This window comes from Ahaetulla prasina, chromosome 3, assembly GCF_028640845.1.
Source record: "Ahaetulla prasina isolate Xishuangbanna chromosome 3, ASM2864084v1, whole genome shotgun sequence".
Lineage (NCBI taxonomy): Eukaryota > Metazoa > Chordata > Lepidosauria > Squamata > Colubridae > Ahaetulla > Ahaetulla prasina.
The window spans coordinates 117,465,184-117,491,240 of record NC_080541.1 but is presented as its reverse complement, the minus strand read 5'-3'; the positions used below and the strand labels follow the sequence as shown (position 1 = coordinate 117,491,240).

At 43.5% G+C, this 26,057-nt stretch overlaps 1 protein-coding gene across 1 annotated transcript in view; it reads right to left on the bottom strand.

Moving 5' to 3' along the window:
- Nucleotides 1-26,057, bottom strand: part of LOC131196009 (flavin-containing monooxygenase 5-like) — a 75,239-nt gene that overhangs the window by 20,999 nt on the left and 28,183 nt on the right. The window contains exons 3-6 of the mRNA XM_058178378.1: nucleotides 16,844-16,981; nucleotides 16,104-16,292; nucleotides 13,629-13,791; nucleotides 11,255-11,397 (exon numbers count right to left, since the gene is read on the bottom strand). Of these exons, the coding sequence (XP_058034361.1) occupies nucleotides 11,255-11,397; nucleotides 13,629-13,791; nucleotides 16,104-16,292; nucleotides 16,844-16,981 (633 nt within the window). The remainder of the gene's footprint in view (nucleotides 1-11,254; nucleotides 11,398-13,628; nucleotides 13,792-16,103; nucleotides 16,293-16,843; nucleotides 16,982-26,057) is intronic.

Below are 26,057 nucleotides of genomic sequence, written 5' to 3'. Positions count from 1 at the left end.
AATGGAAATAGACTCTGGCTTGTCCGTATCGATTATGTCCTTGACCAACTTAGAAGCAGCCTTGCCGAACCTCAGAAGAAACCAGCTACAACCATAGCGGCTGAGAGTCCGAGACTACCAAGAGAATTGAATTCCCATCGAAGGAATTGGCACGTTCCGAGTGAAATACAGCCAAAATGACAAGAGCCTACCTGTCACCGTGGTCAGCAGAAACCTCCCTAGCCTCTTGGGACTAGACTGGTTCTGAGCCCTGGGAATGGGGGTCACCGGCCTCCACACCATTGGAAGCAGCCTGAAAGAAGACCTCCTCCAGGAATTCCAGGACGTTTTCAAGGAACGCCTGGGCAAGTATATGGAGACCCCTATTTCTTTTAATTTAGACCCTTCTGTAGCCCCAATTAGGTTAAAAGCCAAATTTTGTCTATCTTTGCTCTCAAACCGAAGATAGACAAAGAGCTCAATAAATTGGTACAGCAAGGTATCTTAGTCCCATTGATCACGCCAAGTGGGAAATGCCAATAGTGACCCCAGTAAAATCAGACGGGTCTATCCGCATCTGCACGGATTACAAAGCAACTCTGAATAAAGCCTTTTAAAAGAGTGCCTACCCAGTTCCAATAGTACAGCACTTCCTGCACTCCCTAGGCCCTGGCAAGATATTTGCAAAATTAGATCTTGGGCAGGCGTATTAGCAACTGCCTGTAGATGGCACTACAACATAGAGGTGTTTTTAAATGTAAGAGGCTGCAATTTGGAGTCAGCGTAGCTTCCGGTCTATTCCAAAGCATAATGGAATGTCTGCTGCAAGGGATATCTGGGGTAGTACCCTGTTTTGATGATGTCCTAATAATTACAGCAGACAAACAGCAATTGGGAGACCACTTGAGGAAGGTGCTGACAGTTTTCAGGGATGCTGGACTGCAGGTCAAACTAAATAAATGCCAGATTACAGTGCCAGCTGTAGAATTTCTAGGGTATAAAATTGACCAATCAGGCATACACCCCACTGAGAGTAAAATTAGAGCTATCAACAAGATGCCCACCCCAAAGAATAAGGCTCATCTACAAGCCTTTCTGGGGGTTTTGAATTTCTACTCTATTTTCCTAAAGAACAAGGCAACCGTTGCAGAACCTCTACATAAATTACTAGCAAAAAAATCACCGTGGGTCTGGGGAAAAGCAGAATCAAAGGCTTTTGCTGCTGTCAAGAGACTCCTGTCAGCAGATAGTCTCCTCATCCAGTACAACAGAACGCTTCCCCTTGTGCTAGCATGTGACACTTCCCCCTTTGGCATAGGCGCCATCCTAAGCCATAGACTTCCGAATGGGTCAGAGGTGCCCATTGCCTATTTCTTTCGCATCCTGTCCAGCACTGAGCAGAATTACAGTCAGCTGGACAGGGAGGCCCTGGCTGTCATGGTGGGAGTTAAAAAATTTCATGAGTACCTATTTGGGAGGACATTTGAACTGGTCATCAACCATCGCCCCCTGCTTGGACTGCTGGCTGGGGATCGCCCCACTCCGGTGGCCCTATTCCCGAGACTGACTAGATGGTCCATTTTTCTGGCTGTCTACTCTTACTGCCTGACCCACCGACCCGGCCGAGACCTGGGACATGCTGATGCATTAAGCAAATGCCCGTTGCCAGACCTGCTTGAAGACCCGACCCCTGGAATCCCCGTCCTGCTTATAGACTGCCTGGACTCTGGGCCTCTCACTTCTACTGAAGTGGTGATAGCCTCTACTAAAGACTATATTTTGAGAACTGTAATTGGCTGGGTGCAAAGGGGGTGGCCAAGCGGCCCGATAGGCGGGGATTTTAAACATTTTTTAACCAAACAGTTCAAATTGTCTACTCAAGGGGGCTGTTTGCTATGGGGTGATCGTACTGTGGTTCCTCTCTGTTTGCAAGAAAAGGTTCTGGACATGCAACATGTTGGTCACCCCGGGATTGTTAGAATGAAGGGGTTGGCTAGAAGTTATGTGTGGTGGCCCAACATGGATGGGGATATCGAGAAATGGGTGGCTAGATGCTCCCCATGTCAGAAGTCTAGGCCACTTCCCCCAGTAGCCCTTGTTAAAGAGTGGGAAAAACTCCAAGGCCCTTGGGCACGTATCCATATAGACTTTGCTGGTCCATTTCATGGCCAAATGTTTCTGATAATTGTGGATGCCTTCTTGAAATGGTTGGAGATTATACTTATGCACTCTACCACAGTGGAGGCAGTCATTAGGGCCCTCCAAAAGCTCTTTGCTATGCACGGATTACCAGACACGCTGCTATCCAATAACAGGCCCCAGTTCACTGCTACCCAGTTTGAGGGGTACCTAGCCGGGTTGGGAATTCGCCATGCCCTGTCAGCACCATTTCATCCAGCCACGAATGGCGTAGCAGAATGTTTTGTGAGATCCGCCAAGGAGGCATTGGCCCAGTTAGGGCCAGGGAACTGGCAGGCTAGGATACTTTCCTTTCTGTCCAAAACGGCACCCTGTGCACGGCCATGGGTCACAGCCCAGCTAAATTGCTAATGGGCCAGAGACTCCACTGCCCATTAGATAGATTCAACTCAAACTATTCCCCAGATGGGTACCAGGGTACAGGGAATAGAACAAGGGGATTTCTTGTGGGAACTCCTGTATTTGCCAGGAACTATACCTAAGGGCCCCTCTGGCTAGCTGGCCACATAGCTGAAATCACTGGCCCAAAGTCCTTCACAGTGGACATGGGCGATGGGAGGATCTGGCGAAGACATGTCGATTAATTACGCAAATGCTTAGAAACCAAACCAGCGCCACAACCAAAAAAACCAGTCCCTGACTTCCAATCAATTCCTCCAACAGCTATCTCAAGCCTCAAGTGGTTGGAGGACTTACCTGAGGACTTCGGTGTCCAGCGATGCCCTCCCGAACAGCCACTCCCAACCAAAGAAAAATCCACCCACAAAAAAAATCCAACAAGGCCCATTGGATGAGCTGGAAGGAACAGAAAGTTCCTCTGACCAGCACAACTCCCCGCCTAGACCTGAGTTGCGCAGGTCAACTAGACATAGGGAACACCCTAGCTACCTGCGTGACTACATATGTAAATAGTTGTAAATTTCTGACCAAAGTGTCTTCTGGGAAGGGAGGGGTGTAATGTATCTGACTTTTGGAGGGAAAATACTCGTTAATGATTGGCTGGTGCCTCAGCCACAAAAGTATATAAGGAGAGCTTCTCCTAGAGTTCTTTGCTGGGTTCACACCATAAAATAAAGAGCTATTGTCACAAATGACCTGTCTCCTCCCTCCTCAATCGTCCAACACTTCAAGCTACACATTCCACGCTGAAGAAAACATGTGCATTTATAGTTCCTGTCAGGCTGCCTCTGATTATATTTAGGAAAGAATACACCTTGACTTCATTTGCAAATAAAGAAAAGTACTTTTACTAAATACACCCGGACTGCAGCAGTATAAAGTTGGATCTGAGACAAAATATGGCTAACATTCCATATCCCATCGTTAGTCCCTTCTCCCACAAGAGGTCAGCCAGGTCTGGTCCAATGCCAGCTCCTTCTCGGCCCCCCGTGGTAATCTTCTTCCGCAGGTCTCTGGCTGTAAATCATCTCAGGAATGCAATGTCCGTTGAAAGCCCGCGCTTTAACATTCCTGCTGAATTCAAACCATCAATCTCCCCTCCCCTTGATCTCATGTCAGACGACACTCTTAAGGGGCCCTCTCTACTTAACCTGAATCCATGAGCTATGTACATTACACATAAAACCCCACTGCAATCTAACTACTGAATATAAAGTGTACAAAAGGATGTGAGGATTGGAGTAGAGGCTGACATTCGGCCCTCCTGCAACAAGGACGTTAGACCTAGAAAAGAAAAGAGAAAAGTTAGGGTTTGTCAGGATATTTTTTATAGAATTGTGCTATCTTTTCTGAAGCACGAACATCTTCCTTGTTCACCCATTCAGCTTGGGACAAAAGGAAGTGCTTCCAAGCAATAAGATATTGAATTTTATTTCTATGTTTTCTTGAATCTAAGATTTCTTTTACTTCAAAATGTTGTTCGCCTCTATGAGAATTGGTATAGGAGGGGGTGTATGGTTAGCACGGAAAGTAGACATGTGTTCTGGTTTCAGTAAGCTCACATGGAAAACGGGGTGAATTCTTCTAAGTGTTTTTGGTTATTCTAGCTGTTCAGTCACGAGGTTGATGATTTTCATTATGGGGAAAGGTCCCACATACTTAGGTCCTAGTTTTTTAGATTTTTGAGTGGTTTGTAAATATTTGGTGGAGAGATAAACTCTACCTCCAACTTGGTACTTGTTCTCAGGGGATCTTTTTTTATCCGCTTGTTTTTTATGTGCACGGTGGGCATCATCAATCGCCTTTCGAGTCATTTTCCATGTGCTTTGTATTTGATCTATCCATTCTGACAACGATGAAACCGTGGGTTTTTCCTTTGGAAGTTCCGAGATGGGAACAAAGTCTTGGCCTGAAGCTACTTTAAAAGGAGTAAATCCTGTGCTACTATGAATTGAGTTATTGTAGGCTACTTCTGCAAAAGGTAGTAGGTCCGCCCAATTGTCTTGTTGATAGTTAATGTAACAACGTAAATATTGTTCTAGTACTGAGTTCGAGCATTCACAACTTCCATTAGTCTGGGGATGATGGGAGGAGCTTAATCCTTGGGCGGAGCCAATCAGTCGCAAAAACTCTTTCCAAAACTGAGAAGTGAATTGAATGCCTCGATCTGAGATGATGCGTTCAGGAACCCCGTGGAGTCTATAAATGTGTTGCAAAAACAACTTTGCCAAAGTCTTTGAAGAAGGTATTTTGGAACATGGAATAAAATGGATTTGTTTGGAGAACAGGTCTGTGACTACCCAGATTACAGTATTGCCTGCACTTTCGGGTAGTTCCACTATGAAATCCATGGATATTTCTTTCCATGGAGCTCCTGGCCGGGCTACTGTTTGAAGTAATCCAGGAGGTTTTCCTGGAGGCCTTTTAGATGATGCGCAAACAGGGCAACTTGCTATATACGATTGAATGTCCTTTTTAAGACTTGGCCACCAAAATTGTCTTTTAAGAAGGTGCAAGGTTTTCACAAACCCAAAATGTCCTGCCATTTTAGCATCATGGCGTCGTTGTAGGATGGTTCCTCTGAGTGATAGAGGAACATATAGTTTTGCTCCAATCCAAGCTAGTCCATCACGGAGCGTGCATTTGTGCGAATGAGCCAAGAACCAATCATCTGAGTTCAAAGCTTCCTTAAATAACTTAGTTAATTCATCTGGTAGTGAAGTCTCGGTTTTGGTATGGCTTCGGGTTATAGCCGGAGCTGCTAATTGCTGAATGGGAAGTATTGGGCGTACCACCTCGGAGTGTACCATTGTATTGGGGCAGACGTGAAAGAGCATCTGCCAAAAAGTTCTTTCCTCCGGGAATGTAATGTAAAGTGAAATTAAAACGGTTAAAATATTGAGCCCAGTGGGCTTGTTTAGGCGAAAGTTTTCTAGGAGTTTTTAGTGCTTCCAGATTTTTGTGATCAGTCCAAACTTCAAAAGGATGGTTAGAACCTTCTAAGAATTGTCTCCAAGTGCGAAGAGCCCAATGAACTGCAAATGCTTCTTTCTCCCAAGTAGCCCACCTTCTTTCAGTTTCAGTCAATTTTCAAGAAGTGAAAGCACAAGGTTGTAGTTTACCATCGGCATTGTTCTGGAGCAAAATGGCTCCAATCGCTACATCACTAGCATCTGCTTGTACAACAAAAGGAACATTGGGGTGTTTCAAAATAGGTTCAGCAGCAAACAGTCGTTTCAACTTTTCAAATGCTGCTTGACATTCCATTGACCATTCGAGAGGTAATGATGGTTTGGGCTTTGTATTTCCTTTAGTTTTTAAGAGGTTGGTGATTGGCAAAGCAATTTGAGCAAAGGAGGGGATGAATTGACGATAAAAGTTCGCAAATCCCAAGAAACTTTGCAGCTGTTTGCGTGTGCATGGGGGGGGGGCATTCCAAGACAGCTTTCACTTTCTCTGGGTCCATTTCCAATCCATCCGCTGATATGCGGTACCCTAAGTAGTCTATTTTTGTTTGATGGAAATCACATTTGGATAGCTTGCAATAAAGTTCTGCGGATAATAACTTTTTTAGAACTGCTCTTACTAGTTTAATATGTTCTTCCATTGTTTCTGTATAGATAAGTATATTGTCAAGGTAAACAGGAACCCCTTTAAACAAGTGTTGATGGAGTATTTCATATATTAGTTGCATGAAAACTGCGGGCGCCCCCTGCAATCCAAACGGCAGTACTCGAAACTGAAAGCATCCCAGGGGGCAGTTGAAAGTGGTTTTCCATTCATCCCTCTCCTTTATACGAACTCTGTAGTAAGCCTCTCGTAGGTCTAATTTGGTGAACACCATGTGCTAAAGTGTCTTTCATGAGCGGCATGGGGTATACGTTTTCGGCGCATATTGCGTTTAGGTTTCTATAGTCAATTATAAGATGAAAGGAGCCATCTTTCTTTTCTCAGAACATCACTGGTGCGGCCACACAAGGCCTAGCCGGTTGGATAAACCCCGCTCTAAGTTTTTGTCTATAAATTTACTTAGCTCCCCCAATTCTTTTTGGGTCATGGGATAAGCTTTTGGTTTTGGAAGCTTTACCCCTGGAAGTATGTCTATTGCGCAGTAGGTAGGCCTATGGGGAGGTAGAACATCTGATGCTTTCTCGCTAAAGACTTCTCGCAAGTCCCAGTATTCCTTAGGTATCCTCTCCTCCCCTTCTATCCGTTCCGTCATTGCCCCCATCACATCATGGGGCACGGCCACAGTAGATTCCTCCTTGGTGTCTCTTTTCTCCCCTCTTAACGTCTTAGAGCAAAAACTTAAGACTCCCATCTTCCAGTTAATATGGGGGTTCCACTTCCGCAGCCATGACAAGCCTAGCAACAGAGGTTGGTCCATCCCCGGGGCTACTATGAAGTTTAGGACCTCACGATGGTCTCCCATCATCATTTCTATGGGTTCTGTTACAAAATGGGCGGGCCCTCCCCCTCCCAACTGGGCAAAGGCTATGGGCCTACATAGAGTTCTCAGTTTTAGTTCCATTTTCTCTACTACCTCGGGTCTGATGATGCACCTAGTACACCCAAAGCGCTAGCATTTCCCCCTTATTACCTGAAGAAGGGACATGCAGTTTGACCGGGATGTTCAAAGGACCCCGTGTCCAACTCACCAGAAGATCTTCATCTGATTCTGACATGGTTTCGCTGTCATCGGATTTGGTCGGCGTTCCACACTCCTCCCTTATGGCAGTGGCCTTCTTGGCGATGCCTTCTCCCACTTTTGCCGGCTTTCGCGCCTTAGCAGCTGGTTGCACCGGTTCCTTTCCACCACTAGGGGTCGTCTTAGGCACCAGCTTCACCCGACAGTCAGCTGTTCGGTGGCCTTCTTTTCCACATCTGTAGCATGCAGTCGAGCGTAGCCTCCCACTCTCCGACGTAAGGGCGTCCTTTGGAGGGCCTCTAGGAAAATGGGCAGGGATTGGCCTTCCAGCGCGCTCTCTTCAGCTACGATTCTTTGCTAGCTCGATTTCCATCTTTGCTGCCAGGGTGTACCAGCTGTACAACATGGTTGGAGAGGCCTATGCCCGGCACAATTCATACAGATCTCCATTCAGGCCATCTTTGTAAATGTCCACAAGGGTCACCTCTGACCATCCTCTCATCATGGGAACCAGATCACTGAACTCCTGGCTGTAGTCAGCCACTGGTCTCCTCCCTTGCCTGATGGTTTTCATCCGGCCTTTGGCCTTCTGCTCTGCCAGGGGTCCTCGAACCTCCTCCTCAGTGCAGTCATAAAATGCTCGTAGTTTTGCAGTAAGGGGGAGTGTCCGCTATATAATGACACAAACTATGCAGCTGCTCTTCCTGTTAGGTTTTGGGTCACAGCTCTAACTTTTGCTGCCTGGGACCAATAATCTTCCCCCCAGTCCATCATATGGTTATTCACTAACGCCAGGAACAGTCCTAGCTCCTTGGCATTTCCATCGAATTTCCCAGATATGTGGGTGATTTTAGGCTTTTTCCTTCCTCTGCGCAGCCTCACTTGGCCAGCAGGTGACGTATGCCCTCCCTCCAACTCATCTGCCTCTGGGAAGGGGATGTCTGGTTCTGGTTGTTCCAAAATTTCTACGCCTTGGGAAACTCCCCCAGTTGCTCCCCTGGTAATTTCTTCATCCTCTTCTCCCTCCCCCCTGGAGGACCGAATAGGGGATTCATACCTTTGGCGCGCTGCTTGCCTTACTTTCACCTCACGGTAAAGACGCAATGCCTCGTCCAACTGGAGCTTGTCTCTGATTTCCTGCTCTTCTTTCCAATCTGAAAGTCTAGTTCTCCCCTTTTTTCTTTTAGTCACTCCAGAAGGAAGCACTTCAGGATCAGGTTGCCACCTTTTTTCTTCCAGCTGTAATTGCTCCATCCACCAGGCTCTGCAATCCTCCAGTTCAGGGTTAAAACTGACAGAAGAAAAACCTCCCCCAGTTCAGCAGTTGGCTGGCTTCCCATCAAAGTTTTTCTGTCGGCCCCCTCGGTATTTTGGTTAAAATCCTGGTTGGTCGACATGCTGTGAGATCCAACTTAATGTCAGGCTGCCTCTGATTATATTTAGGAAAGAATACACCTTGACTTCACTTGCAAATAAAGAAAAATACTTTTACTAAATACATCCGGACTGCAGCAGTATAAAGTTGGATCTGAGACAAAATATGGCTAACATTCCATATCCCATCGTTAGTCCCTCCTCCCACAAGAGGTCAGCCAGGTCTGGTCCAATTTCAGCTCTTCTCAGCCCCCCATGGTAATCTTCTTTCACAGGTTTCTGGCTGTAAATCATCTCAGGAATGCAATGTCCGTTGAAAGCCCGCGCTCTAACATTCCTGCTGAATTCAAACCATCAATCTCCCCTCCTCTTGATCTCATGTCAGACGACACTCTTAAAGGGCCCTCTCTACTTAACCTGAATCCATGAGCTATGTACATTACACATAAAACCCCACTGCAATCTAACTACTGAATATAAAGTGTACAAAAGGATGTGAGGATTGGAGTGGAGGCTGACAGTTCCTGCTTTTCCCCTTAACATTGTCTTGGTAGATTTTCCAGTGAATCAACTATTCTAGTTGACATCACGTACCCTAAAAGTCCACATCAAATTTTTCTTCCACTGTGTTGTGACCCAGGCCCTTTTGTCTCTTCATTTCATCATTCAATTATGGATAATATGTCAAGAGCAGCTTCATATCAAATAGAGCTTTTCACAACTGTGCCATGAATTGTGTATCAGAAACAAGATGATTGGGCAAGGTTTTGCAGAAAACCTGATTAATAAAAAAAGGAGCTGTTTTAAGGGTAATGGGAAGAACTTCCATGTTCTGGCTTCAGTGTGTGTGTGGGAGGATAAACACTGTTGCTAACAAGATGCAGGTAGAATGTTGGTGATTGTGGGCAAGGCTTGCGGAGATGCTAGGGAGGGAACATGGTAGAAGTTTAGTAACAGATGCAAAAGTGAGGAAGCAAGTACAAGCAGTTGGAGTGGTGCATTTTCAGTGAGGCTTGTAAAGGCATCAAGAAGCCAAGCCTAGGCAGACAGAAGAGATGACAACAGAGGTATTGGGAAGTAGAACAAAGAGCATGTGTATGCGCTATAGCTTACTGGAGTCTAAGAGAAGACAATTCAGTCCGTCTGTCATCAGAAAACACACAACACCATCAAAAATGCCAAGGAAAGATCCAAAAACTTGGTCAAGAACATACTATGGTAAAAAACGTATCAGCAATCTGGTGCAAGAATAAACAAAGTACAAAACTTTCAGCAACAGAAGGCAGTCCCTTTATGGCTTAAATCTTCTCCTCGTCCAGCATATACAAATGAAGCTTTCATGGTTAATTTTTTTTAAAAAAATTAATATTATTAAAGTTTCAATAGTAGTTTCTTCAACATATACATTTTATCTAATACAAAGCTACTGAGAGAAATTTCCTGACAGTAACTAAGAACAATTAATAAATGCAATAGCTTAATTCCTGGAGTTGTGGATGCTCCATTGCTGGAGATCTATCAGAAAAGATTGGACAGCCATTTCTCTGGGATGTAATAAGGTCTCCTGCCTTATGCAGGGGGTTGGACTAAAAGACCTCCAAGGTCCCTTACAGTGCTATGATTCATGATTCTGAATGTCGTGATCCCTTCAAGTATGATATTTTATTGATGCTTTGAAGGCAAGATCCTAGTAGGTCATTTATCCATGATGTGACGAGATTCTCCACAGTACAATCATAGGCTTTATATTGGGGCAATTTTTCTCAGGCACTGTAGTTGGCAGTCTGGTGCTAATTTTCAGTGGCATCAGTTTGACCTACTAAGTCTCCAAAATGAGAAAGAAATGAAATAGAATAATGGCATTTTCTTGCTTATAGACTCATGCAATAATAGTCTCTATTAGCAAACCTAGATTAATGCCTGGAATGTGTTGATGAATTTTTGTATCTTTTGTACACTGTCTGATAGTTCCTCTTTAAACTGGCCAATTAATTCTCTTTCATTGCAGCCCACATGCTGAGCTGAAAGTCAGCAGCATACTTCTGCATCAAAGACTTATCTTGTCATAGGCAATAGTTTCACAGTTGCCAGTCAATGGATCATTGCAATTAAGTTGGATATATTACAAAATTAACACAAATTAATTTTGGGTATATTACAAAATTAACACAAATGTAAGATTCTAAGGAGGATGGGAAAGTAGGAATAAAGCATCAAGAGACAGCAGGTAAGTCAGTGGACAGCTTTTCTCATAAACTGTAACTTAACCCTGTTGTCAAGAAACCTGGGAGGAGGCAGATTGCTTCCATTTCACTTTCTTTTCTAAGATGTACACATACTGTACATGATCAAAAGCTTTGGAAAAGCTTTGGGGGGGGGAATTCTCTGGAGATGAGCAAGAGGGAGCTTGTCACAGCTGTACCATAGACAATCCAAGTAATCCTTTGTTTCAAAACAGCTGTTCCACCACCTTTATCACATTCTACTCAATATCCTATGGATATTTTCAAAATGACTTCTTGCATGTAAAAGATTTGATATCATCAGACATTTGAAGTATGAGATTTCACAAGGTCAGTGGACATTCACAATTTTCAGAATACTTTCCTAATTCCTTGCCCTTCATTAATATAAAATAAGACAAGTAGTTCCAACCTGTTGTGCTGTGTGGCTTATCTCCACTGCAAGATCCACTCCTGAATTCCCAATACCAATCACAATGACTCTTTTTCCTGTAAATGCATCAGGACTCTTGTAATCACGACTGTGTAAGTAGTGACCCTTGAAAGTGGTAATTCCTGTAAGCCAAGAGTAAAATTGTTCAAGTTGATGTTGTATGCCTGTTTTTATACTGTAATTATACAGCATTTTTCTATTAGGGTTGTACTAGGTTAGGAGCACCAATCAATCAGTGAAAAACTTGCCCCATTCCTCGTTCCCCCCCATATCCATGGGGGTGTATGCCTTTTAAAGGTAAAACACAACCTCTGAGCATTTTTGTGCATTCTCATATCTTTCAATCCATCTTGTGCTAGGAATTCCATGGCACTGATGTCTTTGCTGTTTTACTGGGGATGAGCAGGATTTAATTTAATTCTAATTGAAGAAGCTTTCTGATGAGAGAAATCTATAGTATGATTGTGACTTTTTCTTCTCTAGTGGGGAAAACAAAAAAGTCTGCCTTCAGATGGAGTTAGCTATTTGTTTCATGTATGATAATGAATTGATTTGTTACTTATTTATTAATTTATTCAATTTATATGGCCACTATCTCACAAGAAATTGTTCTAAGTAACCTCTTAGTGCAGGAGGCAGGAAGTGAGGTTTCTAATGAAGAATTATGTTAAGATTTTTATTGGGTGGGGGAATCAACCAATGTGGTTGCTTAAGAGTCCACACGGATTTAATGGCATATTATAAATCACTTAATTGATTATTTTGTGTGAAGTACATTACATCAAATTGGAGGTTTAATTTATTCACTCAATTAATTGTTGATCATTATAATTTCTTTTGGCCACATGGGTGAAAACCAGTTCAAAATTCTGAAAAATTTTTGCAGATAATTTCCAATTTAGTATGTACCTAGCACACTCTTAGTCAATCTTTAGATCCATATCCAAACATTTAAATCCATAATAGCAAATATGCTATTCAGTATAATGAAGAAGAAAAAGAACAAAAAAGCATGAAGTCCTATAATAGAAGATGATTTTATGTAACAACCATTGTTAATTTTATGAAGTGGGAAAAACCACAGGTGCAAGTGCTACACAAACATATTTGTTAGCTAACTGATTTTGATCTATGTTAGTTACCCACATGGAATATGCTAGTTTACTCAACCCCATTGCTCACCTGTTGAAATGGCAAACTAATTGTCATTTTAACCTACACCTAAAGCATCACTGGGCAGTTAATTTCTCAAGAGTAGTAGTGGTCCTGCCAGCTCTTAAAGAAACAGTGGTGCACCCTCTCCTCAAAGGACCATTTGTCAGAGGCCTGCCCCAACTTTGTCCCTTAGCAAAGAAAGACCTTTGACTCTATTTGCAGTGAAAGGTATACTTTTACTAAAAGTCAGGTGGATTACAGTATAGCAAATTCTATTCTATTCTATTCTATTCTATTCTATTCTATTCTATTCTATTCTATTCTATTCTATGAACGTATCTATTCTATGAACGTATCTTTTTCTTTTATGTACACTGAGAGCATATGCACCAAGACAAATTCCTTGTGTGTCCAATCACACTTGGCCAATAAATTCTATTCTTCTATTCTATAAAGCCTTAGTAAGATCACACCTAGAATACTGCATCCAGTTTTCATCACCATACTATAAAAAGATGTTGAGACTCTAGAAAAATGCAGAGAAGCTCAACAAAAATGATTAGAGGACTGGAGGCTAAAACATATGAAAAACGGTTATAAGAACTGAGCATGGCTAGTCTACTGAAGAGAAGGACCAGGGGTGATATGACAGCAGTGTTCCAATATTTGAGGAGCTGTCACAGAGAGGAGTGGGGGTGTCAATCTATTTTCCAAAGCACCTGAAGGCCAGACAAAGAATAAAGGATGGAAACTGATCAAGGATAGATTCAACCTAGAAATAAGGATAAATTTTCTGACAGTGAGAGCAATCAACCAATGGAACAGCTTGCATTCAGAAGTTGTGGAAGCTTCATCACTGGAAGCTTTCAAGAAGAGACTGGACAGCCATCTATCAGAAATGGTGTAGGGTCTCCTGCTTGGGCAAGAGGTTGGACTAGATGACCTACAAGGTCCCTTCCAACTCTGTTATTCTGGTAAATTCTGTTACTCCAGGCTATTTAAGTAATGCTGTGGATGTCCTATCCCAATGACTGGAGGCTGTTGGGGACTAGATGTGCAAAGCAGTTCTGACTCAAGCCTAGCAAGATGGAATGTCTGTGGGCTTTTGGACCTCCCTGGAGATAAGGGTATCTTGTTCCATTTGATGTAACTCTATTTGAAAAAGGAATGACAATCTCTTAATGATTTCAAATCATACCTGGGAAGGAGTCCAAGGGCAGATATGCACTAGTGTGGTGGCCAGTGCAGACCAAAACTGCATCAAAAACTGATGATTCCTGCTTCCCATCTGACTCTGTGGTAACATCCCATTGGCCGCTGGTAGAGAAGTCTGAGCATTTTGTTACACTGCAGACTTTAGTCTGAAAGCAGAAAGTCAGGAAAAGAGTAAATCAACACACAGTTATTTCTTTGGTCAGAAAATCTTTCTTCCTCTAGAAAGCTGTAGACATAATAGGATTTAGAGATGGGCCTGGGGATTACTTTCCAATAAAAAGGCAACCCTAAATTAAACCTTACAGTCAAATGCTCTTTTTTTCAGGGGAGTCTGCTAAATAAATAGGTTAAAAGGTTAGAAAGATGGAGCTTAACATTTTTGTCCTAAAATCCAAGGAGTGTGGAGTGCCATATTTCTAATGGAAACATATCCTGCAGTTTGGAAATGACACAGCACAAAACTCTTTCACCACACCTGAAAAACAGGTCTCTGCATGTATCAGTTTCATCTTACATACCTTAATAAATGAACAAAATATTAAGAAAGATAGGAATAAATTTCTGGATCTCTTGCATGAGATTTACATGAAGGTGTGGGTGTGCTTTAGATGCAAATTTGGTTGGAATTTTCCACTCACCTTGGCTAAGCAAGCAAGCAGGTTATACATGAAAGAGAACCACATATGTTGCTTGCACTCAGCAGCAGTATGTGACAACTCTAACTTCCTACAATGGCTGGGAGAGAAATCTGAAGACATTTAGAATCAAAACTATGCCTAATCTCAAGGTAGGACAAGAATCAGTGGATTAAAAAGTTATATGGAAGTGTTTCAGTCTAGAAATTAAGCAGAACTTCCTGACTTTATTTATTCAATCAATAAATATTCTACAAATGCATTATTTCTCATTTTAATACAGTAAAATGATAAATATAAGCGATACAAAAAAATGTTATTTTGGGTTCTTCAATACTTTTTAAATATGGGAAGGAGTTTGGAGAGCAAAACATTTAAGATATACTTTTCTAGTGGATCCTGAACAGAGCAATGGGTTGGACTAGATGACTTCAATGTTCATTTCCAACTCAAAGATTTTATGATATTTCTGCAACTATACAAGTGGAAAGTTTTAAACAGTTCCTAAAACACTAAAATCCCATTCATATTTTAACATTGAATTGTGCTCTCACCTAGCATGCTAGTTGAGGTAGTTCTCAGCTTATGATCACACCTGGGATCAGAATTTCCATTGCTAGCAAGGCAGCTGTTAAGTGAGTTATACCTGATTTTATGATTCTTTTTGCCGTGGTTGTTAAATGAATCATGCAGTTGTTAAGAGAATCTGGCTTCTCCCTTGACTTGGCCTGTTGGAAGCCAGTTGGGAAGGTCACAAATGATGACTTTGGGATACTGCCTAGATTTTGATAATGAGGATGCTGTGATGATTGTACATCACCTTTTTCATTGTAACTTTGAACAGTCACTAAATCAATGGTTATAAATCAAAGATTACCTGTACTAGGATGTAATCTGATTTAAGATGTTGATAGAATAAGGATAAGCATAACAGTCTAAAACATAGGTATGTTTCACATAACCAGTCCATTAAACTCTTTTAGTGTAACTTGCTAGATACAGGAATTTTAGTCATCAGGGATAGATTGTTGCTCTCAAAAGGAAATGGGTATAGTTAACCTGAAAATTAGGCAAACTCACCAAATCTAGAATATAAGAGTAGAAAGTGTCCTTAGAGACCATCTAGTTCAACTCCTGACCATACTACAGCATCTCTCATTTAAACACCGCCAGTAAAGAAAAGTCCATCAGCTCCCAAGGCTATTTCTTTGTTGAACACATGTTGCTATTAGAAAATTTTTCCAGATGTCCAACTAAAATCTGCTTCTTTGCCATTTACAGTATACTTATTGTATCTTGTTTTCTAATGCAGCTCTGAACAATTCTATTCTGTTTTCTACATAACATCTTTCAGATATTGGAAAAGAGCTACCATGTCTACTCAACCATCTCTAGGTCACACATATCTAACACCTCCAATCATTCCCCATAGGTTTTTTTTTCTTTCAGGACGGTTATCAACTTTGCTTCAGTTGTCAATGTCCTTCCTTCAATGCAATGCCCAAGAAACATACTTGTGGAGTCTCGCCAAAGTAAAATAAACAGCCAAATGATTTCTTTAATCAAGACACAATGCTTTGTTAATACACTTGTACTTTGTAGTAGCTATCAGAAAAGTAGATACTGTTTGGCATGGTTTACTCTCCTGCCCAGTAATGCATTTCTTTAAAAAGGCTCATAAATAATTTCTTCCAGAGTCTTGCCCAGTATCAACACCAAAGTGACTAGTACTCACCTAGATCCTAGATTTCCCCCCATTTTGAAATTGAAAGAACATGTGTGCCTCTCCGATGCTCCAGAAAAAAGGGTCATATTTGTCTTACCTTGAAATGAATATATTTCAGAAGGTCAAAGTGTTTGGCATACATCCGGAAATAGTCCATTATCTTTGAGTTGTGCATGTAGTTGGGAAAATCATCTGGGATGGGAAAGTCACTGAAGCACATCATCTCTTTGGAGGTGTTGATGATCACAGATTTGTAAATACTAGCCCGGTCATCCTCAGGATTCTCCTGCAACAAATAAAATTTTAGTTTTTATTTGTTTTTATTATATATATTATTTGAAATGCATTCCTGTTTCTCCAGTCTCTGGAAATTCAGTTAAGACTTTATTGCTCATTTTCTGTGTCTGAAATGATTCTAAGGGTTTAGGTTCCACAAATAAAAAATTAGGTTTCAATATAAATATATGAGCACAGAAAGAGGCACATATCCAGCTCTATGCCTAAATTCACAATGCCCTGTGTATCCAGCCCTTTTATGCTCAGAAATCATCTGTCTATTCTGTAAGCTGTACTCCATAATAGTTTTCATGGAAAGCTGTAACTTTTTACAAAATTAGCTGCACAAAATCTATGCTGCATCTTTTCCTTCTCTTCCTTCTGACTTATACATACTTCTATGATCTTCAGGATGCTTTTTGAGGCAAAAATATATTATTTCTATTTCTAACAATGATAAATGTAGACCAAGTGGCTACATGAAAATGTGTTGAAGGTTGAGAGAATTGACAGCAATCCCTTGGAAGTAAAGCTTCAAGGTTATGGAGCATTTGCACTTACCTTGAACCTCCAGAGTCCCCCAATATCATCACTACTTTCAAAGCACACAGGCTCCAGACCTTCTTCCAAGCAGCATTTGATGTTACAGAGTCCGCTGGAACCAGCTCCAATAATTGCCACTCTTTTCTTTTCCATCTCCTGTTTTCCAAAAGCAGATGTGTTAGGACCAGTTTATTCCTTTCTATGTATTGTATAGTAATAATACTTTGAAAAATAAATAATCCAATATATTTGGAAATAAGAGGGAAAGGATAATTAATTCAATCAATAGTTTCCTATCACTTTTTTAGATGGCTGCCAACCATCTGAATACCTCCCAGCCCTTGTCCTTCCTAAACTTCCAATTCTTCCAATGCTTTTAGGATGATTAGCACTTCCTTAAAATAAATTAAATCATGCTCAGGCCCCCTACAAGCACCTTGACACTCTCCATTGTGGTTGAAGATCATGAATGACTTTTTATCAAGCTGTCCCCTCCACATGACGTTGTTGTTGTTGTTCTTGTTGTTATTCTTGTTGTTGTTGCTGTTAGTTGCAAAGTCATGTCCGACCCATCACGACCCCATGGACAACGTTCCTTCAGGCTTTCCTGTCCTCTACCATCCTCTGGGGTCCATTTAAGTTCATGCCAACTGCATCAGTGACTCCATCCAGCCACCTTGTTCTCCGTTGTCCCATTCTTTTTTTGCCCTCAATCTTTCCCAGCATTAGGCTCTTCTCCAGTGAGTCCTTCCTTCTCATTAGGTGGCCAAAGCATTTCACTTTCATCTTCAGGATCTGGCCTTCTAAAGAGCAGTTAGGGTTGATCTCCTCAAGGACTGACCAGTTTATTTGCCTTGCAGTTCAAGGGACTCCCAGGAGTCTTCTCCAGCACCACAGTTCAAAGGCCTCAATGTTTTGGTGCTCAGCCTTTCTTATGGTCCAACTTTCACATCCATACATTGCAACTGGGAAAACCATAGCCTTGACTATAAACGCTTTTGTTGGCAGGGTGATGTCTCTGCATTTTAGTAAGCTATCTAGATTTGCCATAGTTTTCCTCCCCAGGAGCAAGCGCCTTTTAATTTCTTGGCTGCAGTCCCCATCTGCAGCAATCTTGGAGCCCAGGAAAATAAAATCTGTCATTATCTCCATTTCTTCCCCATCTATTTGCCAGGAATTAAGAGGGCCAGATGCCATGATCTAAGTTTTCTTAATGTTGAGTTTCAAGCCAACTTTTGCACTCTCCTTCTTCACCTGCATCAAGAGGCTCTTTAGTTCCTCTTCACTTTCTGCCATTAGAGTGGTATCATCTGCATATCTGAGGTTGTTGATATTTCTCCGGGCAAGCTTAATTCCAACTTTTGATTCTTCTAGCCCCGCCTTCTCATGATGTGCTCTGCATATAAGTTAAATAGGCAGGGCGACAGTATACAGCCTTGCCGGACTCCTTTCCCAATTTTGAACCAATCAGTGGTTCCATGTCCAGTTCTCCCTGTTGCTTCTTGACCCGCATATAGGTTTCTCAAGAGACAAATAAGATGGTCTGGTACTCCCATCTCTTTAAGAACTTGCCACAATTTGTTGTGATCCACACAATAAAAGGCTTTAGCATAGTCAATGAAGCAGATGTTTTTCTGGAACTCCCTAGCTTTCTCCATGATCCAGTATATGTTGGCAATTTGATCTCTAGTTCCTCTGCCTCTTCAAAATCCTATCTGTACTTCTGGTAGTTCTTGATCCACATACTGCTGGAGCCTAGCTTGTAGGATTTTGAGCATAACTTTACTAGCATGTGAAATGAGTGCAATGATGCGATAGTTTGAACATTCTTTGGCATTGCCTTTCTTTGGAATTGGAATGTAAACTGACCTTTTCCAATCCTGTGGCCACTGCTGAGTTTTCCAAATTTAGTGGCAAATTGAGTGTAGCACTTTTACTGCATTGTGTTTTAAGATTTTGAATAGCTCAGCTGTAATACTGTCTCCTCCACTAGCTTTGTTGTTGCTCTGATTTCCTATGGCCCATTTGACTTCATATTCTAGGATGTCTGGCTCGAGGTCAATGACTACCCCATCATGGTTATCAGGGACATTAAGCTCATTCTTATGTAGTTCTTCTGTATAATTTTGCCACCTCTTCTTAATCTCTTCTGCCTCTGTTAGGTCCCTGCCATTTTGGTCCTTTATCATGCCCATCTTTGCATGAAACGTTCCCTTCATATCTCCAATTTTCTTGAATAGATTTCTGGTCCTCCCTATTCTATTGTTTTCTTCTATTTCTTTGCACTGTTCATTTAAGAATGCATTCTTATCTCTTCTAGCTATTCTCTGGAATTCTGCATTCAACTGGGTATATCTTTCTCTTTCTCCTTGCCTTTCACTTCCCTTCTTTCCTCAGCTATTTGCAGAGCTTCCTCAGACAGCCATTTTGCTTTCTTGCATCTCTTTTTCTTTGGAATGGTTTTAGTTGCTACCTCTTGTACAATGTTGCGAACCTCCGTCCATAGTTCATCAGGCACTCTGTCTATCAGATCTAATTCTTTAAATCTATTTGTCACCTCTACTGTATATTCATCAGGGATATGATTTAGTTCATACCTGAGTGGCTTTCCCTACTTTCTTTAGTTTAAGCCTAAATTTTGCAAGAAGAAGCTCATTATCTGAGGCACAGTCAGCTCCTGGTCTTGTTTTTACTGACTGTATAGAGGTTCTCCATCTTTGGCTGCAGAGCACATAGTCAATTTGATTTCTGTGTTGACCGTCTGGTGATGTCCATGTGTAGAGTCGTCTCTTAGGTTGTTGGAAAAGAGTGTTTGCTATGACCATCGTATTATCTTGACAGAATTCTATCAGCCTGTGCCCTGCTTCATTTTGTACTCCAAGGCCAAACTTGCCTATTATTCAGGTTATTTTTTGGCTTCCTACTTTAGCATTCCAATCCCCCATGATAAGAACATCATTTTTTGATATCCACAGCTGAGCGTCCTTTCGGCTTTGGCCTAGTTGCTTCACTCTTTCTGGCCCTACTAGTACTATCCCTCTGCTCTTCCCCAGTAGCATATTGGACACCTTCTGACCTGAGGGCTCATCTTCCAGCATCATATCATTTTGCCTTTTGTTTTTATTTATTTATTTATTTATTTATTTTTATTTATTTATTCGTACTTTTATACCGCCCTATCTCCCTAGGGACTCAGGGCGGTGTACAGCCATATAAAAACACATAAATATACAAAGTAAAACATTCATCTAAAAAACTTATTATATAGGCCAAGATTTAAAATAGATATATAAACAATAAAACCAAATTTAAAACCAAATCTAAAATTTAGACATTTAAAATTTTAAAATTGTTTTAAAAAATCTAGTCCAGTCCTGCGCAAATAAATAAATGTGTTTTAAGCTCGCGGCGGAAGGTCCGAAGGTCAGGAAGTTGACGAAGTCCTGGGGGAAGCTCGTTCCAGAGGGTGGGAGCCCCCACAGAAAAGGCCCTTCCCCTGGGCGTCGCCAGTCGGCACTGCCTGGCCGACGGCACCCTGAGGAGTCCCTCCCTGTGAGAGCGCACGGGCCGGTGGGAGGCATTCGGTGGCAGTAGACGGTCCCGTAAGTAACCCGGACCTATGCCATGGAGTGCTTTGAAGATCATTACCAAAACCTTGAAGCGCACCCGGAAAACCACAGGTAGCCAGTGCAGTCTGCGCAGGAGGGGTGTTACATGGGAGCCACGAGGGGCTCCCTCTATCACCCGCGCAGCTGCATTCTGAACTACCTGGAGTCTCCGGGTGCTCCTCAAGGGGAGCCCCATGTAGAGAGCATTGCAGTAGTCCAGGCGAGATGTCACGAGAGCATGAGTGACCGTGCATAAGGCATCCCGGTCCAGAAAGGGACGCAACTGGCAGACCAGGCGGACCTGGTGAAAGGCTCTCCTGGAGACGGCCGTCAAGTGGTCTTCAAAAGACAGCCGTCCATCCAGGAGAACGCCCAAGTTGCGTACCCTCTCCATTGGGGCCAATGACTCGCCCCCAACAGTCAGCCGAGGCTGCAGCTGACTGTACCGAGATGCCGGCATCCACAGCCACTCCGTCTTGGAGGGATTGAGCTTGAGCCTGTTTCTCCCCATCCAGACCCGTACGGCTTCCAGACACCGGGACAACACCTCGATAGCTTCGTTGGGGTGGTCCGGTGTGGAAAAGTACAGCTGAGTGTCGTCAGCGTACAGCTGGTACCTCACACCGAAACCACTGATGATCTCACCCAGCGGCTTCATATAGATGTTGAACAAGAGGGGCGAGAGAATCGACCCCTGAGGCACCCCACAAGTGAGGCGTCTCGGGGCCGACCTCTGCCCCCCCGTCAACACCGTCTGCGACCGATCGGAGAGATAGGAGGAGAACCACTGATAAACAGTGCCTCCCACTCCCAATCCCTCCAACCGGTGCAGCAGGATACCATGGTCGATGGTATCAAAAGCCGCTGAGAGGTCTAATAGGACCAAGGCAGAGGAATAACCCCTATCCCTGGCCCTCCAGAGATCATCCACCAACGCGACCAAAGCCGTCTCGGTGCTGTAACCGGGCTGGAAACCGGACTGGAATGGGTCTAGATAGACGGTTTCCTCCAGGTACCGAGGGAGCTGATATGCCACCACACTCTCTACAACCTTCGCCGCAAAGTGAAGGTTGGAGACCGGACGATAATTACCTAACACAGCTGGGTCCAGGGAAGGCTTCTTGAGGAGAGGCCTCACCATCGCCTCTTTCAAGGCGGCCGGAAAGACCCCCTCCAACAAAGAAGCATTTGTAAGCCCCTGGAGCCAGCCTCGTGTCACATCCTGTGCGGCCAGCACCAACCAGGAGGGACACGGGTCCAGTAAACATGTGGTGGCATTCAGCCTACCCAGTAACCTGTCCATGTCCTCGAGAGCCACAGGGTCAAACTCATCCCAAACAACCTCAACAAGATGGCTCTCAGACATCCCACCCGGATCTACCCAATTTTGGTCCAGACCGTCCCGAAGCTCAATGATTTTGTCGTATAGATAACCACTAAACTCCTCAGCACATCCCTGCAACGGGTCATCCCGCTCTCCCTGTTGAAGAAGAGAGCGAGTTACCCGAAACAGGGCGGCCGGGCGGTTATCTGCCGACGCAATGAGGGAGGAGACGTAGCAACGTCTCGCTTCCCCCATTGCCACTAGGTAGGTCCTAGTATAGGGCCTAACTAGTGTCCGATCAGCCTCCGAACGACTGGACCTCCAGGAACTCTCTAGGCGTCTTCTCCGGCGTTTCATCTCCCTCAGCTCCTCTGAATACCAGGGAGCTGGTTGAGACCTACGCCGGGTCAGAGGCTGCAAAGGCACGACACGATCCAAGGCCCCCGCCGCGGCTCGTTCCCAAGCCGCGACAAGTTCTTCGGCCGAGCCGTGAGCCAGACCCTCAGGAAATGGCCCAAGCTCCGTCTGGAACCTCTCCGGGTCCATCAGGCGCCTGGGACGGAACCAACGTATTGGTTCCGTCTCCCTGCGGTGTTGAGTGGCGGTCAGAAAGTCTAGGCGAAGGAGGAAGTGATCTGACCATGACAAAGGCTCAATGACTAAATCCCTCAAGTCCAGATCCTTCAACCACTGACCAGAGGTGAAAATCAAATCCAGGGTGCCACCCCCACTGTGGGTAGGGCCATCAACTACTTGAGTCAGGTCCAAGGCCGTCATGGAAGCCGTGAACTCCCGAGCAGCTGAAATTGACAAGCCGGTCGAAGGCAAGTTAAAGTCCCCCATGACAATAAGTCTGGGGGTCTCCACCGCCACTCCAGCAAGCACCTCCAGGAGCTCGGGCAGGGCTGCCGCCACGCCGCAAGGAGCCAGGTACGTGACAAACAAGCCCATCTGACATCTATGACCCCACCTCACAAAGAGGGATTCACACCCGGCAATCTGAGGTACAGTGGTCTCCCTCGGCTCCAGACTCTCTCTAATCACAACCGCCACCCCTCCACCCCTACCCTGGGCCCTCGGCTGATGGAATGCTCGGAAACCCGGCGGGCACATTTGGACAAGGGGCACGCCCCCTTCTGCGCCCAACCAGGTCTCCGTAACGCCCATAAGGTCCGCAGCACCCCCCTGGATAAGATTATAAATTAGGGGGGCCTTATTGGCCACGGACCGTGCGTTGCATAACATCAGCTGAAGGCCCGGGCCCTGAGGGTCTTGACCATCCGGGGAACGGGGGAAGTCTGAGGGCTCGGGGCGCACGACCGCCTGCAAACATCGAGTGCGTGCCCCCATAGAACGATATGAGCCCCCACTTCCGCCATATCTGCCCCTCCCACTTACCGTACAAATAAAACCACCCTCAACAGGCGGAACACAAACCCCCCCGTGACCTTCGAACCTATTAACTTACCGCCGTGAACACACGCAGGAACTGGACCCCCTCCCGACGGGTTTCCCCCAACACCCGCCCTTACCCTCCCACCCCTTAAAAATGCCCTATCTAAAAAAACCCAAAGGCTCTTCTTCTTCGCATGCCACCTCTGTGGGTCCCAAGACCCGTCATTGAGGCCGGCCTTCGGTAAGGTAACAGGCCGTTCCCACGAGGCGGGGGCACCTCGCAGGCGCAAGAGTTCGGATCTAGAATAGCACATGCAATAAACAATAAAAGTCAGCAGAAAATAGATCGTCCCAGACTAACAGAGATGTTAACAGAGATGTTCTCCTGAGGTAGCTCTCTAATTAGGATCCAGATATAAGGTGACGTAAGATGTAAAAATGGACAGTCAATCTCCATGGTACAAATGGGATATAAGATGTAGCATATGACATATAAGATGTAAAATATATTCTAACCATCAGACCCATGGTACAGTCCTGGTAAATCCATAATCCAGAATTAATAGTCCAGGACTTAGGTAGCACAATCTGTCCAGAAAAACATCCGGGTCCCAAAAAGAGGGGGGGGAGGGAACTGTCCATGGGGTTTTCATGGCAAAGATACTGAAGTGGATTGCCATTTCCTTCTCTAGTGGATCACGTTTTGTCAGAGCTTTCTGCTATGACCCCTCCGTCTTGGGTGGCCCTGCATGGCATAGTTCATAGCTTCATTGAGCTATGCAAGCCCCTCTACCACAACAAGGCAGTAATCCATGAAGGGGCCACATGACCTAATCTGATCTAAAAAGTTGAATGCAGAGTTTATTGAACTATTCCCTGTAATAGCATATATCAAGCTGTGCAGGGGTGGGTTCTAAATTTTTTTACTACCGGTTCTGTGGGTGTGGCTTATTTTGTGGGCGTGGCTTTATGATCATGTGACAGTGGGTGTGGCTTGATGGTCATATGACTGGGTAGGTGTGGCCAACTTAATGTCTCTCATGTCAAGGGGTACCTCACCTGACCCCTCCCCTCCCAGCCATTCCTTGTCACACCCAGCCTCAACATATCTATAGTTCTGCAAAAATGTTGTTCACCTTTTTTCAACTTTATTATCTACATACTATAGATCAGGGGTCTCCAAACTTGGCCACTTTAAGACTTATGGACTTCAACTCCCAGAATTCCTTTGCTGTCTTAAAATCTTAAAGTGGCCAAGGTTAGAGACCTCTGCTGTAGATGCATTTTCATGGACCACTGAAAGGAGGAAATGGCTCACCTGCTTTGCCCAAGAGTGTGATAGGCAACAGTCTTTTAAGGGGCTGCTAGAAAGAAGGGGGGGAAGTATTTTCCAAAGCACCAGAAGGCAAAACAAGAAGCAATGGATGGAAACTCAACAAAGAGAGAAGCAACCTAAAACTTCCTGACAGTGTGAACCTTATATAGGTTTCAGTCATAATTTCACATATAAAATAGCCATTCATGTAATATAACTTGCATATTGTTCAAAACAATCATTAGTATTATGGCTGATGTTTGACAGCGAGCCTAAAATAGTTTGACGTCGTCTTCGCTGACAACGTCAAACTATTCAATACCACTAACAATACTTCTACTCTTCAAAATGACCTTGACTTTGTTTCCGATTGGTCTAAAACTTGGCAACTTCAAATATCAACCAGCAAATGCTCAGTCTTACATATTGGTAAAAAGAACCCTAATATCAAGTACAAGCTTGATGGACATTACCTTACTGACGACCCCCTCCCTGTCAAAAACCTTGGAGTTTTCATATCAAATGACCTAAATGCCAAAGCCCACTGCAACTACATAGCAAAAAAAGCTCTAAGAGTTGTAAACTTAATTTTACGTAGCTTCTTTCCCAAAAACTCTACACTACTAACCAAAGCATACAAAACATTTGCCAGACCTATTCTTGAATACAGCTCATCCGTCTGGAACCCATACCACATCTCTGACATTAATACTATCGAATGCGTCCAGAAATATTTTACTAGAAGAGTTCTTCGCTCCTCCAAAAACAACAAAATACCTTATACCACCAGGCTTGAAATCCTGAGTTTAGAAAACTTAGAACTCCGCCAACTCTGACATGATCTGTGTTAACACACAGAATCATCTATTGTAATATCCTTCCTGTAAAAGACTACTTCAGCTTCAATCGCAACAATACAAGAGCAAACAATAGATTTAAACTTAATGTCAACCGCTTCAAGCTTGATTGCAGAAAATATGACTTTTGTAACAGAGTTGTTAACGCTTGGAACTCACTACCTGACTCTATAGTCTCTACTCAAAACCCCAAAATCTTCAACCAAAAACTGTCTACTATTGACCTCACCCCATTCCTAAGAGGACTATAAGGGGCGTGAATAAGAGCACAAAAGTGCCTACCGTTCCTGTCCTATTGTTCTCTTCATTATAGTATTATATGTATACTTTTACTTATACTTTTACTTATATATACTTTTTCTCTCATGATGAATTATTGTTTATGTTGATGATTGTATATACTGTTGTGACAAAATTTAAAAAAAAAATCCCCATTCCCTCCCCACTCCAGGGGAAGGTTACTTCAAAATCCCCATTTCCTCCCCACCCCACTAATCTGTTCTGGGAAGGAATCAAACTCCCCCCTCTTCATTTCCCAAATAAAATATCCCTGATAATTAAGGAATAATCAAGCTGCTAGCAAGGAACCTGCCTGGAATTCCACATTCCTGCCAACTGCATAAAGGAAACTTTGTAAGCAGAAAACAGCTACCGGTGCTTACAGATAATATAAAGTGGAAGCCAGAAGTTCGGCTCCATTTACAAGCAGGCAGAAAACTCATTCAAGACAGGA